The sequence below is a fragment of the Eubalaena glacialis genome, chromosome 2, assembly GCF_028564815.1.
Source record: "Eubalaena glacialis isolate mEubGla1 chromosome 2, mEubGla1.1.hap2.+ XY, whole genome shotgun sequence".
Lineage (NCBI taxonomy): Eukaryota > Metazoa > Chordata > Mammalia > Artiodactyla > Balaenidae > Eubalaena > Eubalaena glacialis.
This window is the reverse complement of record NC_083717.1, coordinates 182,509,372-182,523,112: the sequence shown is the minus strand read 5'-3', so window position 1 is coordinate 182,523,112 and position 13,741 is coordinate 182,509,372. Positions and strand designations below refer to the sequence as shown.

The following is a 13,741-nucleotide window of genomic DNA, read 5'->3' as shown; positions in this document are numbered from 1 at the left end:
TCAGAAGCCCATGTGGGCCCCCTCCTATTGCTGATCCCCTTAATTATTTATTTTTTCTCTTTCTTTTTTAGCTAATTTAACAGGACATGCAGAGAAGGTGGGGATTGAAAATTTCGAGCTCCTAAAGGTCCTAGGAACTGGAGGTAAGTCTTAATTCTTTTTTTTTTTTTTTTTCAGGAAAAAAAAAGTACTTGATATCCTTATGACAAAGGATTGATAGCCCCAATACAGAAATCAATTAATCTTTAAAAAGCATAAGGAATCCAATAGGAGAACTAAGAATGTGAACAAAGCATTCATAGAAGAAATACAAAAGGCAAAATTTAAAGGAATTGGTAAGGATCAAGAAAAACCAATCTCTCTTACCCTGCTGTTGGGAATGTAAATTAATTCAGTTTTTACACAGGACACAGTATTTTTAAAAAACCACTAACATTTATGGAGAGCTTGTTACTTGCCAACTACTCTGTGAAGTGCTTTATACTGATTGATTCAGTCAGTCCTTGCTCAATTTTATTGATAGTCCATGCTCATCATTTTTAATAATGAAAAATTCAAGACTCTTGGAAACCTAATGACATGAATTTGGTTAAATGAACATGCATCTATATGTTCTATTATCTGTACAATAGGATTGAAATGATCTGTATTTACTAACTTTTTTTTTAAATGTTAGCTGTTACTGTTATTATTAGTTGGCCTTTTTAAAAAATTTTTTTAAATTTATTTATTTATTTTATTTTTATTTTTGGCTGTGTTGGGTCTTCGTTTCTGTGCGAGGGCTTTCTCTAGTTGCAGCAAGTGGGGGCCACTCTTCATCGCGGTGCGCGGGCCTCTCACTATCACGGCCTCTCTTGTTGCGGAGCACAGGCTCCAGACACGCAGGCTCAGTAGTTGTGGCTCACGGGCCTAGTTGCTCCGTGGCATGTGGGATCTTCCCAGACCAGGGCTCGAACCCGTGTCCCCTGCATTGGCAGGCAGATTCTCAACCACTGCGCCACCAGGGAAGCCCTTACTAACATTTTTGAAAGATCTCCATAATGTAATAAATTTGAGAAAAGACTATAGAAGAGAATGTACAATATACCATTTCCATAGTATAAAAATTGTGTGAATAAATGTCTACATGTAAATATATAGAAAAATCTCTGATCTATGCACCAAAATGATAACAGTGTGGCTGTCCCTGGGTGGTGAGATGTTAGATGATCTTGATATTCTGCTTTATACTTCCTTGTGCCTTCTGAATGTTTGCTATCACTGTTCTCACTGCTCTAAAGTCAGGGACTCATGGGCATATGACTTGTGCAGGTGCAGAGATCCCTGCACTAGAAGAGCCTCACGTTTGGTTTAATGCTCTGCTTTCACTGTTCTGAAATTTTAAATAATTCATGAACAAGGCACCCCACATTTTCATTTTGCACTGAGCCTGCCAATTATGTGGCTGGTCTTGTCAGCATATAAATTTGTCTAGTCAGAATCCCAGAAAGAGCCAATAGAGTGGGGAGAAGTCCTATCCAAAGAGATAATAGCTGAGAATTTTCTAGGATTGATTAAGCATATAAATTTGCAGATCTAGGAAACAGAAAATCCCAAGCAGACAAGTATAAAGAAATTATTACCTAGATACATCAGAGAAACTGATGAACATCAGAGACAGAGAAATACCCTAAAAACAACCAGAGAGAAAAAGCATATTTATAGAGGAATAATGAGTAGATTAACAAATGATTTTTCAACAGCAACCATGAACACCATAGGAGAGTGGAAGAATATCTACAAAATGCCCAGAAAAAATAACTGTCAATTTAGAATTGCAAACCCAGCAAAACTATTTTCCAAAAGTGAGGGCAAAATAGACATTTTCAGACACACAAAAACTGAGTGTGTTTTCCACCAGTACATCCTCACTAAAAGAATTTCTAAAGGATATAATTTTAGGGAGAAGGAAAGTGATCTCAGGAGAGATTCTGGGATGAAAAAGTGTTGGTGAATAAAGAAGATCTAAACAATATTGACTGTGTAAAACCATAGTCGAAATGTCTAATTTGTGGGGTTAAAAAAAGAAAATTGAAATATTGGACAAAAATAGCACATAATTTGGGAGTTGATAGGAATTTAGTGGTCTGAGGTAGTGTTCCTCAAATTTTAACATGCACATGAATCTTGAAATGTGTAAAAGACCAAATTGATTGAAAAAAGAATAGAAAACCTGAATAGTCCTGTAATTCTTTTTTTTCTTTTTTTAATTAATTGATTTATTTTTGGCTGCGTTGGGTCTTCGTTGCTGCGTGCTGCCTTTTCTCTGGTTGCGGCGAGCAGGGGCTACTCTTCGTTGCGCTGTGTGGGCTTCTCATTGCAGTGGCTTCTCTTGTTGTGGAGCACGGTCTCTAGGCACACGGGCTTCAGTAGTTGCAGCACATGGGCTCAGTACTTGTGGCTCGTGGGCTCAGTAGTTGTGGCTCGCGGGCTCTTGAGCGCAGGCTCAGTAGTTGTGGTGCACGGGCTCAGTTGCTCCACGGCATGTGGGATCTTCCCGGACTAGGGCTCAAACCTGTGTCCCCTGCATTGGCAGGCGGATTCTTAACCATTGCACCACCAGGGAAGCCCAGTCCTATAATTCTTAAAGAAATTGGTAAGTAAAAATCTTCCTGCTAGGAAAACACTTGGTACAGTTTCAAAAATGAGTTTTGCCAAACATTCAAGGCATAGATAATTCTAATCTTCCACAAATTCTTTCAGAGGACAGAAAAAGTGGAATTATTTCTTCCAACTCATTGTATAAGGCTAGTATAACCTTGATTCCAAAAACACACAGAGTATGAGGAAGAAAAATTACAGGTCAGTTAGAAATTCTTTTAATTAAAAAAATTTTTTAATTTAATGTCAGATTTATAAGACAAACCTTGTGGGCTTCCCTGGTGGTGCAGTGGTTGAGAATCTGCCTGCTAATGCAGGGCACACGGGTTCGAGCCCTGGTCTGGGAGGATCCCACATGCTGCAGAGCAACTGGGCCCGTGAGCCACAACTACTGAGCCTGCGCGTCTGGAGCCTGTGCTCCACAAGAGAGGCCACGATAGTGAGAGGCCCACGCACCGCAATGAAGAGTGGCCCCCGCTTGCCGCGGCTAGAGGAAGCCCTCGCATGGAAGCGAAGACCCAACACAGCCAAATAAATCAATCAATAAATAAATAATAATTAAAGGTGCTAATAATTAAAAAAAAAAAAGACAAACCTTGTATGTGTTTTCTTTCAACATATATAACACTTTGTCTCATTATTTACCTCAACTTTTTGAGTGGATCTATCATAGGCAGATCTTAAAGATAATTCTGCAAACGTGAGAAAAGAGTTTACCAGTAATGCTTTACTTGCGTTTTCATTTCATGCTTCTTCCTGAAACTGGTCTCTTGTTAGCCATGGATACTGCTTTTCCTTTTCATCAGCTAACAGTATCTTGCTCTTATGAGAAGATGGAATAACTAAGAAGTGTCATTGTAGGTGTTTCTGTATTTAAAATCACAATTTTGATGACTAAATGGAGTAGGTGGAAACTTTTATTATGAATATAATAAAATCTCAATTTTTATTCAAAAATTTCACCACTAATCTTTCAGTTTCATTACCTTTTTAAGCTAATTTTTTCCAGAACTACTTAGGATAATAGAAAAGCCTCATCAGATGTCTTTATGTGTCATGTCAGGCTTTCTTTGGAAGTGAAACTGAGAACTCTTCTGATGATTTAAGTTTTATGTATTTTGAACCAGAAAAAATGTTATTCATCCAATATCTTGAAGACTTTGTGGAATATTGGAAAATGAAAGATTTACTTTTTGACCTCATACTTAAATACATGTAATATTCATGAAAAAAATCTCTCTTTTACTCAGAGTATTGATTTATATCTTTTCAGCTATCTTGTTTCTTTTGATCTATTGCTAATCTTGTTGATCAGTTTCCTGAGCTAGAAACTTGGAAATAATTTTTGATCCTTCTCTATTTTGACTTTTTTATTTCTTGTTTCTCACAAAATCCTATAATTTTTCTTTCAAAATGACCCTTGGATTTACCTTTTCTGTTCTTAGTGCCATGGCTCATATTACCTTATACATGGATTGTTGTTAAGGTTTTTTAAATTGGTCTTTCTGCAAGTTCTCTCTTCCATTTTATGCATTTTATACATATTCTGTTATAAATAATATGCAGCCTCATTAAAATTCAACATTATCATGCTATTCTCCTGTTTCAGAACTTATAGTGCTTTTTTCCTAGTTATTATTCAAGTCCAAACTCTTGCCTTGCTTTCAGGCTTAGCTCTGTATTTTTTCTCCAGTTACCCCAATATTCCACCTACTTACTAGTCTGGTTGATTTTTTTTACTCCCCTACAATTATGTGTACTTTCCCATCCTCTGAGGCCCTGCCTTATCTTGTTCCCCTACCTTAGTGCTCCTTCCCTTTTCCACCTGTCCGAATCCTTCCCAATTGCTTCATTCTCTGAATTGTGGCACTGAAAGTCCTTGGTAGAGAAATGGCAGTGAGTGGTTCTCTGAATCTTCCTTCACATCTGCTATATTTTTCCTCTAGATTGTGAACTCTTAAGATCATCCTTATATATGTTTCCAACCCTATTTCCCTCCTCCCTCCCCATAGCCCATAACAGTATGAAGTATAATAATAGTCTAACAAGTATATAATTCATGCCTTTGTCTCTAGCGTTGTTCTCGAGGTTGATACTCCCAAATTCAGGAAGTATCTTTGGTTCATCTTTTAGAATTATTTTGTTTCATGATGAAATTTTGGATTGTTTGTGGGAGTAATGATTCTTTCTAATTTCTCTCCTTTTCTGCTGCCTTCCTTTTAACGATTTTGCTTTCTTTGCGACATCTGTCTAAGTAGAGAAGAAAGTCTTTAAACGTATCCATTGTGTGCATTACTAGTAATTCTGATGCTTAATGAAGTGAAACATGTATTCTCTTTGAATTTTCTTTATTCATCATACTAGATCTGTACTTCAGAGATTTTTTGTCATTATGGCAAAAAAGATAAATTTTGTCCTGTAACTGTAAAGGGTGCAGCTGAGTTGATTTTTCTCTTCAAATTTTGGTGCATTCATAGTTGTGAAGTACTTGGATATCAAGGATGACTTAGAAGACTCAGGTTTGAATCTTGACATTATCATTGCCTACTGGTGTTCCTTGGGTAAATCGCATGAACTCTGTGAGCCTAAGTCTCTATTGGCCTAAGTTAATAGTATCTATCTCACAATGTTGTGATAATATCAGTGAGATAATCAATATGAATTGCCAATTGCTAGATAACCATCAGTTGCGGTTATTTATTCAACAGGGAACTCCACTTTAAAGCTGCGCCCTAAATTAGAAAAACAAAATTATTTAGGACTTATTCATAAGGATAGATTATTAGTTCTTTCATGTAGTCACTTTGTTAGCATATCTGGGAGAAATTTCAATTAAAGTTATATTTCTAATAATAAAAATCTAACAAATATTTCATAAGTGATGTTAGTTGAAATTTTATTAGCATTTCTAAAAAGTTGATTTGTATATTACCTTCAAAATAACATGTCAAATGAAGACTGTGTTTCTTTCTTTGTTTTCTTCTCTTAACTACTCAAACATTTTAGGTTCTGAACAACCTTTTGTATGTTAGGTTAACAGTCTTATGCTAAAATATGCATAAAATGAGTAATAAAACATTTAGATTGCCTGACATATAGTAAATGCTATATAAATTTTATCTATTTATATATCTGAAAGGGAAAGAAGCCCAGCTTCTAAAAGAGCTAGTATAATGCATTACCAATGTCTCAGATTAGCTTGATACATAAGTGATAGTCATTTCTTAACAAATATTTTATTGTAAAGCCTAAAATATGTCCAACAATAAATAGGGACATGCAACTACCAAAAGATCTTCTGGGTTTCAGGCTGTTCCTTCCTAAGCTGTTCTCCATACTACAACCAGAGTGACCTTTCTTAAGTATAAGTTTGATCATGTCACTTCTCTATTTAAAACCTTTCACTTCATTCCCATTACTCTTGGGATTCATTCATTCACATGTTTTATTAAGAGGCAAGTACTGTTTGGGTGCTGGGGGAAGAGTAGTGAGCATTTAAAAAAAGGATATATTACATACAAACTTGAAAATTGAATAATATGGCCTTCATTTAATGTTTATTTCTGGGTTTATGAAATCTTCAAATGAGTGCTGGCAGAGTAGAGAGATTCAAAAGGCCTTGCCTCCCATAATGTCTGTTGAGCAGCAACCATTTGTGTTTTCCTCAGTGCCTGGTGCCCTCGTAAGAAGGTTACTTTTTCTTTATCCTGTGGATTTTTATTTTTTTGTTTTTATTTTTGGCTGGGGGTCGGGGGTTGGTCATGTAATCAGCGGGAGATGCTGCAAGCTGTTCTGTGGAAATACTGTCAAGTAGGAGAGATTATTGTTGGGTTGTGTACCCCAGCCTAAGTGCCATCCTTGAAATGTTAACTCTGATAGTTCTTTGCTCCTTGGTCCCAGACTCTGTGAAAATCATCCCCAACAAGACAGCCTTTTAAAATATATACGTATGTATTTTTTTACCACAGACTTTTCAGAAACACATCTTATTTGTTAAATAAGACACGTTTCTTTTTCTGGGTAATTTGCCACTAGATGATGCTAGGAATTGCACTAGGCAACTTAAAGACACAGCTACTTTTTGGCCATATGATCAAAGGGAAAAAAACTTTGGTTGAGGCATATAAAGACTGTTTTAAAAAGTATTATGACTTAGTCATCGTTTGTCATTTAATTCGCTTAGGTGTTCGGCACGTATCCCTATTAAAATAGTACTTTTAAAAGCCTGTATTCATTAAATTGTCAAAATCGTCATTCAAAAAAGTTTATAATTTTGCATCTGTGTGTACCCACTATACCTTGTGCTTCAGTGTAAGCCTACAGTGTTTAAGGAAATCTTAGAGGTCAAATGTTTGTGATGTTTTATACCACAAAAGATGATTCCATTTGAACATGTTAGTTGACATTGTCTCCCTAGTATAAATACAATTTGACTTATTCCTGATGCTGTTGTAGGTCACATTTGCTAGAAGCAGAGCCTGGGACAAGGATTTGGGCACACTTGATTTATTGCAGGAATGCTCTCAGGAGAGAGTGAGGGGAGTAGCAAGGGCAGAGGAAGAGCCTAAGCAGCATGTGGTCTAAGCTGGGGTTTCGGTTCAGCCTGAACCCTGGGAAGTTTTGGAGCAAGAGTGAGGAGGCAAGCCTTTTGTACTCAAATAGCTTGTTTGTTGAGATATAAACAGAATGATTATGCATGTGCTTCTTGGTCCTTATTTCCTTGTTTTCCTGTATTTTCCTTTTAGTAAGGTCCTCTGGTAATCACATTCCATGGGTAGTCAATTCAAGTCTAGACCTCACAGCGGGACATGGTTTCCTTTGTGGCTTTTTCTTCTTGCCTGATGGACCAGAATCTCTGGTTTTCAAGTCATCTGGGACCAGGGATAAGAAATGCCATATGGATTATGTGGGTCATCCATGTGGAGATAGTCAGCAGTTGGCCACGGCCACATACATGCATGCAGTTATTAGCTGGACTAATGCATGTACTGTCTTAGTGCTTTCTCTGAAATTAAGAAGTGCTGATCTAGAAGATATTATACAATTAGTCTTTAATTATTCAAGCTAATACAGTATGCATAAATGGAATCCATAGATAATCATTCCTGTAACTATTTTTTATTTTCAACCTTCTCGCATATTAAGTCCTTTTTTTAGATGCTAACACCATCCATGAGAAAATGCACTGGTTTCGTGGTCCTAATTTCAGCTGTGCAACTGTTTTTGACCATTCAAAGTAATTAAGAAAATGAGTTAAATGGCCCTGGTTAGTTTAAAAACTTAAACTGGATTACGTCTGGAATCCTGGCACTTTTATTAAGTCTCTTCCAGATCCTCGGTGTTCTATATCTTCTAGAGAGGATATAACTTTATACCTAAAACAAATGGCCTACCTCAGTCTCTTTCATAAAAATTACCGCCTATGATTTCATGTGCTTTTACTGTGTTTCTTGTTTGCCTTTAGCATCTGTGTATTTAATCAAGCATGTTTTGGGTTCACAGCTTTTCCTTGTATGTTAGAAGAATAGTCTATTTTAATCAGTCTACCTTTCTTAATCTTAGACATTTTGTTTTTATGATGTTACAAATCCTGGCAACAGGGGCTAATTTTAAAAATGGTTGTATTAAATGGCTCAAATTCTGTTTTTATTTTACTTTATTTATTTATTAAAAAAATTTTTTTAACATCTTTATTGGAGTATAATTGCTTTACAATGTTGTGTTAGTTGCTGCTGTGTAGCAAAGTGAATCAGCTATATGTATACATATATCCCCATATCTCCTCCCTCTTGTGTCTCCCTCCCACCCTACCTATCCCACCCCTCTAGGTGGACACAAAGCACCGAGCTGATCTCCCTGTGCTATGTGGCTGCTTCCCACTAGCTATCTATTTTACATTTGGTAGTGTATATATGTCCATGCCACTCTCTCACTTTTTATTTTAAAATTATGTTGAAATACTTAGTTTTATAGTTATGTGGGGTTTTTTTTTAGTATTTGGAATTTAGTGTGCAATTATCTATTCTATAAAAGAATTTAGGAATCAGTGCTTCTGTTTGATAAATATGTAAAATCAAGTGCATTTTACTTTCAACGTTTAAAATTTGCCGACTTTCGAAAAGAGATTTAAGGGCATTTTCAAAGATAGAAAAAAAGATAAGGAATCAAAAAAAAAAACAAAAGAGAAAACAAAAACAGATGAAAACAGAGCAAAAGCCAGATAATAGGAAAGTGAAATAGATGTTATAGACATCTGGGCTGACATATTCACTGCAATTGAGTCTTAAATTTAACCCTGAGTTTACTAGGAGGTAGGTATAAAGGGAAAGTTCTTTGGCCTACATAATTTGTATTTTTTTTTTTAAAGGAAAGGCATATAAATTCATATAGAGCAGTAGCTTTCAAGCTTTTTTGACTATTACCCATAGGACAAAATAGGTACATTTTTATATTGCTTTTCAGTATGTGTATTTATGTATGTGTATAGACGTGCAGTCACATACACACACTTTTTTTCCACTAACATTTCTGTAGTGTTTGTTATCTGCCAGGCCCTCCTCTGGATCCTTACATTAATTTATTTAATCCCCAAACTGTATGATGTTAAGAACTATTACTATCCCTAATGAGGAAATTGAGACACAGTTGTGTTTCCTGTTTTGCCCAGGGTTACACAGTTACTAAATAGCGTATCTAGGATTCAAAGCCAGGCAGTCAGGCACCAGAGTCTATGTTCTTAGCCATTGTTCTGTACTGCCCTCTTTTTTTCCTCTCTCATGTGCTTAGACTTGTTTACATTGACATATACCTACACATGTGTGTGTGTATAAAGGGGAGACAGAAGTTTCATGAAACACATTTAGTATATTCAGTTCTTTTTTAGTATTTTAGTTTCAAAATGCTGGTTGGACCCACTAAATTGATATTATCATCCACTAGTGGGTCACAGCCCATGGTTTGAAAAAAAACTGGTCTAGAGAGACTTTTAACAAGTGCTGAAGTTATCAAATGACTCCTTTATTGTGGTCAGTAAATAAGATCATGAGACTAGCATCTTTGATAAAGGATATGAAGATATTATTGAAAAAAGCATAATTTTATTGTATATAGTCTCTTTAAAAAGTGGCACACAGAAGATTAAACCTCAATTCACTAAAGTGTGTGTCTGAGTAGAACTTATCTACTACTTTGGTCCAAGTGAGGTGATTTCTGTCCATCTATCTTAACACAGGGTAGATTTTAGAGAATTACTGGGATGGACAGTAATGTTTCTTTTCAGCTCTGAGGTCTAATTAATCAGATATTTCAGATGAGTCTTTAGAAGTACCAAATTATGGTCAGTCAGGTTTCACCATTGAACCCCTTGAGTGTTTGCTTTTTGTGTACTGTTTGTGCTGTGCTAACACTGAAATGAAGCTGCTCTTCTGAGAACCCTTTCAGTGATGGTGGTTTTCCTGGGGCTTGACATATACTGCCCTAGCATTACTTACCATGTACGTTTGGCTGGCCTATTAACAAGGGTACCAATTTCCAAGGGCAGGACAAGTGAAATGTGGAGTTCCAAGAGAGTCTTTCTTGTTTGGTTCCATTTCTGACCCTGCTGACTTGGGGTGAATGAAGTTCTACAGGGCAAGGTGGAGGGGAAGGCAGGTGGGTTGGTTGTCAGTGTCCATGTCACATGTGGAAAGGTAGAAATCTTTCCTCAAGTTAAATTGTCTATGAGAGAGGGATGTGGCCAGGCACTGGCCATCAGTTCTTATGTAGTTGTGGCAGGTCACAAAGCAGTGGCCAGTTACAGATGTCACCATGTTAAGACATTTTCCTTTTCTACAGTGGTGGCAGCTAAGTTTCCTGAGCTCACTTTCACCAGGGAGTGTTGTCAGGAATCATATTTAATACCCAAATTAAAGGTGATTACTTCATGAAAGCCCATTGTTCCTTCTCCAAAGGGAAAGAGTGGGTGAGCTATATAGCTCTGTACTGCGGATTTGCACTGTTAGTTTCTTTTCCTAAAGACCCACCTTCAACTTTAGATCAGAATTGTCAACTGAGAAGAGGGTATTTGGCTATATGCTACAGAGCTCTTTCTTTGTTTGCTATCTTGTTTATTTTTTTATGCATTCAACATTATTTGAGTTTCTACAGTGTGCCAGCTCTAGAATTTGCTAATGATACAAAGTGAGTAAAACTGGACATAGTCCCTGGTTTTGTGGAATTTACAGTCCTGTGGAAGCTACACAATGAGGCAATCACACAAATAAATGAAAACTCATGTTTCTGACAATTTCTATGACAGGGTGTTATGAGAGTATAAAATTAGAGGAACTGTGCTAGTCTGGGAAGTCAGGAAAGGCTGTATGTCTGAAGGAGTGAGAAAATGAGATGGTGAGAAGGTGGAGAGAGGTAGGTAGAAGCCAGATAATTTAGGTTATATTAAGGATTCTCTTTATCTTAAGAGTAATGGGAAATCAAGTATTTTGAGCCAGAGGGGTTATATTTTTATCAACAATTTAGATGACAACACAAAAGTTATGTTTACCAGATTGAGGATGAAAGCAAGCTGAGAGGCAGAGCTAGTATGGTTGGTGGTCAAGTCACTCTTTAATAAGATTCTGATTTAACAAGTCAGACAGAGAAAGGGAAATATCGTATGATATTGCTTATATGCGGAATCTAAAAAGAAATGATACAGATGAACTTATTTACAAAACAGAAACAGACTCACAGATTTAGAAAACGAACTTATGGTTACCAGGGGAAGGGTTGGGGGAAGGGATAGTTAGGGGGTTTGGGATTAAGATGTACACACTGCTATATTTCAAATGGATAACCGACAAGGACCTACTGTATAGCACAGAGAACTCTGCTCAATATTATGTAACAACCTAAATGGGAAAAGAATTCGAAAAACAATAGATACATGTATATGGATAACTGAATGACTTTGCTATACACCTGAAACTATTGTTAATCAACTCTACCCCAATATAAAATAAAAAGTTAAAGAAAAAAATTCCCTTATTCTGGAAGGGTGAGAGAGGGATGAATTCCAGCAGCATTGAATATGATCCTTTAGTTAGTGGAGTCTCCCTCATATGACATGACTGGTACTTGTGGCTAATCAGAAAAAGTTGGTTAAAGTGGAATATCATTTTAAAAGGATATATAAATGTACTTTGGGCATACTACTTTTCACTTAAAATATATAAATATATATTCACTTTGTGTGTAGGCACAAGACTCTTTGAGAGTAAGTTCTTAAACAATGGTTTGTTTTGCATAAGCCGCACTTGTAATGCATCATCTAAAATTAAGTTTCCAATTCTTTAAAGTGGAGTGAGAACCAGACACATTTGAAGTGATCTGGATACAGAATCCTTTTAGATTTTCACAATTTTTTCCCCTAGCCTTTTATAGTTGTTTCACCCACACCTGATTTTTCAGCAGTTCTTTTTTCTTAAGTGTCTTGCTTTTATGTAGTTCTTTCAAAGCTTTTAACCTCATTTTTCTCTTTTCTTTCACATTTACATTTCAGTGGCTTATGTAATATGTAGTTAAATTATATAAGAATAACGTCTACAACAGGCACACACAAGTGAGGCAACGAGTATCAGTGACTGGTGTGAAGCAGACAGCTGAACGGCGTGGGGACAGCAGTGCACGTGTGAACTGGTTATAGGCATCAGTGTGCAGTGCACAACTGGACGGGGGGTACCAGTTAGTGTTGGGAGTTGTCTAAGTGGAAGTCGCCAAGAGAGCTTCTGCCATCCTATTTTTAAAGCAGTAGTTTGAGTACAGTAGTTTATGCTGCAAGGTTGGAATGAACCCAAAGTGTGGCATGGCTGGTTAAGCAGAGTGTACAATGTATAGAGTTGTGAGCAGCATTAATAAAAGTTTGAGTGACAGAAGACAGTGATCTCACAGTGGTGGAGCATTTGGATCCCGATGGGAGCAGCGTGTCCCGGATAAGCGCTCTACTGAAGGAATTAATCCAGAGGCCTTCTAGTTCTTAACCCCTTTCTCCAGAATAATGCATGTAAACATAGACAGATTTTCCTTGCATTTAATTATATGGCATTGTAAATTGATTGCTTTTATAGACAGACTGTAAAAATACTTTTTTAACAAATTGATCTCATCATTTTCATGCCAAGATAAAGGCTACTTCCTAAAATTTTTTTTAATGAATTCAGACTTTACAAATAAAGTGAAAAAAATCAGTTTAATTATGCTCAAAATAAGTTTAAGCAAGAAGGCTGCTTTTGTTTAGCTTGAAAAAGTAGTTGATATTGTGCAGTGGCTTATGATGTGACAGCATGAGTGTCATCTTGTTTTAAAACCATCAGTCCGTTTTAATTTTTCTGTTATGACAACACGTGCTTAAAAACCTGATTCATAATGATCATTGTGGCCAATGGAATAGGAGTCACACCTGTGGAAAAGCAAACTGAGACCTAGTCCAAGGAACTAGACATTTCCCCTTGACACTGCGTTTAGTTCATTTTACATGATTTCCTTGATCATCAAACCACTGAGACCATTGGCAACATTGTGCTGTGTCAGGTAGACTAGGATTCTAAATCCACATTTCAGTTTGAATAGAAATGACCTTCGTAAGGTATCTGTAGTTTGCCCCCAACCTATGGAATTCTTCCCCCAGCTTTGGAAAAGCTTACATGGTTGTCTGGATCCAGTCCTCTCTTTGAAACAGCTGCTATAACCTGCAGCTGTAAGAGCACACAGGTTATCGGTAACATCCAGAACAGTGTCTGTCGGGCCTTGAATTGAAAGATTTACCTCATTCATATGGTCGTAGGTGTCTGTCAAGCTAAGTCAGGAATTAATCCTTCTTGTCATTTATTTTTAGAGTTTACTTTCCCTCAATCTAATAAGTAGAACGTCTACCTCAAGTCCCATCAAGCGCTGCTAGCCTTGTCCTCTGGGAAACCAGTGAACTCCATGCCCTCTTCTGCTCACATTTCTTGACAGAGTATCTTGGAAAGGCCCTGGCTCTGGAGAAATTGATAAGATCAGAGCAGTACACAACGCTCCTGTGAAGATTGCTGGGTAAGCAGCAAATCCCAGCTCTGTTGCTAAACAT

General features: G+C 36.9%; 1 protein-coding gene across 2 annotated transcripts in view; it reads left to right on the top strand.

Annotated features, from left to right (window-relative positions):
* The window catches only part of RPS6KA5 (ribosomal protein S6 kinase A5), a 189,004-nt gene that overhangs the window by 63,343 nt on the left and 111,920 nt on the right, over positions 1–13,741 (top strand). Inside the window, exon 2 of one of the 2 annotated variants that reach the window (XM_061181169.1) lies at positions 72–143. The exons of the other annotated variant lie outside the window; for it this stretch is intronic. Coding sequence (XP_061037152.1) covers positions 72–143 — 72 coding nt within the window. The remainder of the gene's footprint in view (positions 1–71; positions 144–13,741) is intronic. 2 annotated transcript variants of the gene reach the window in all.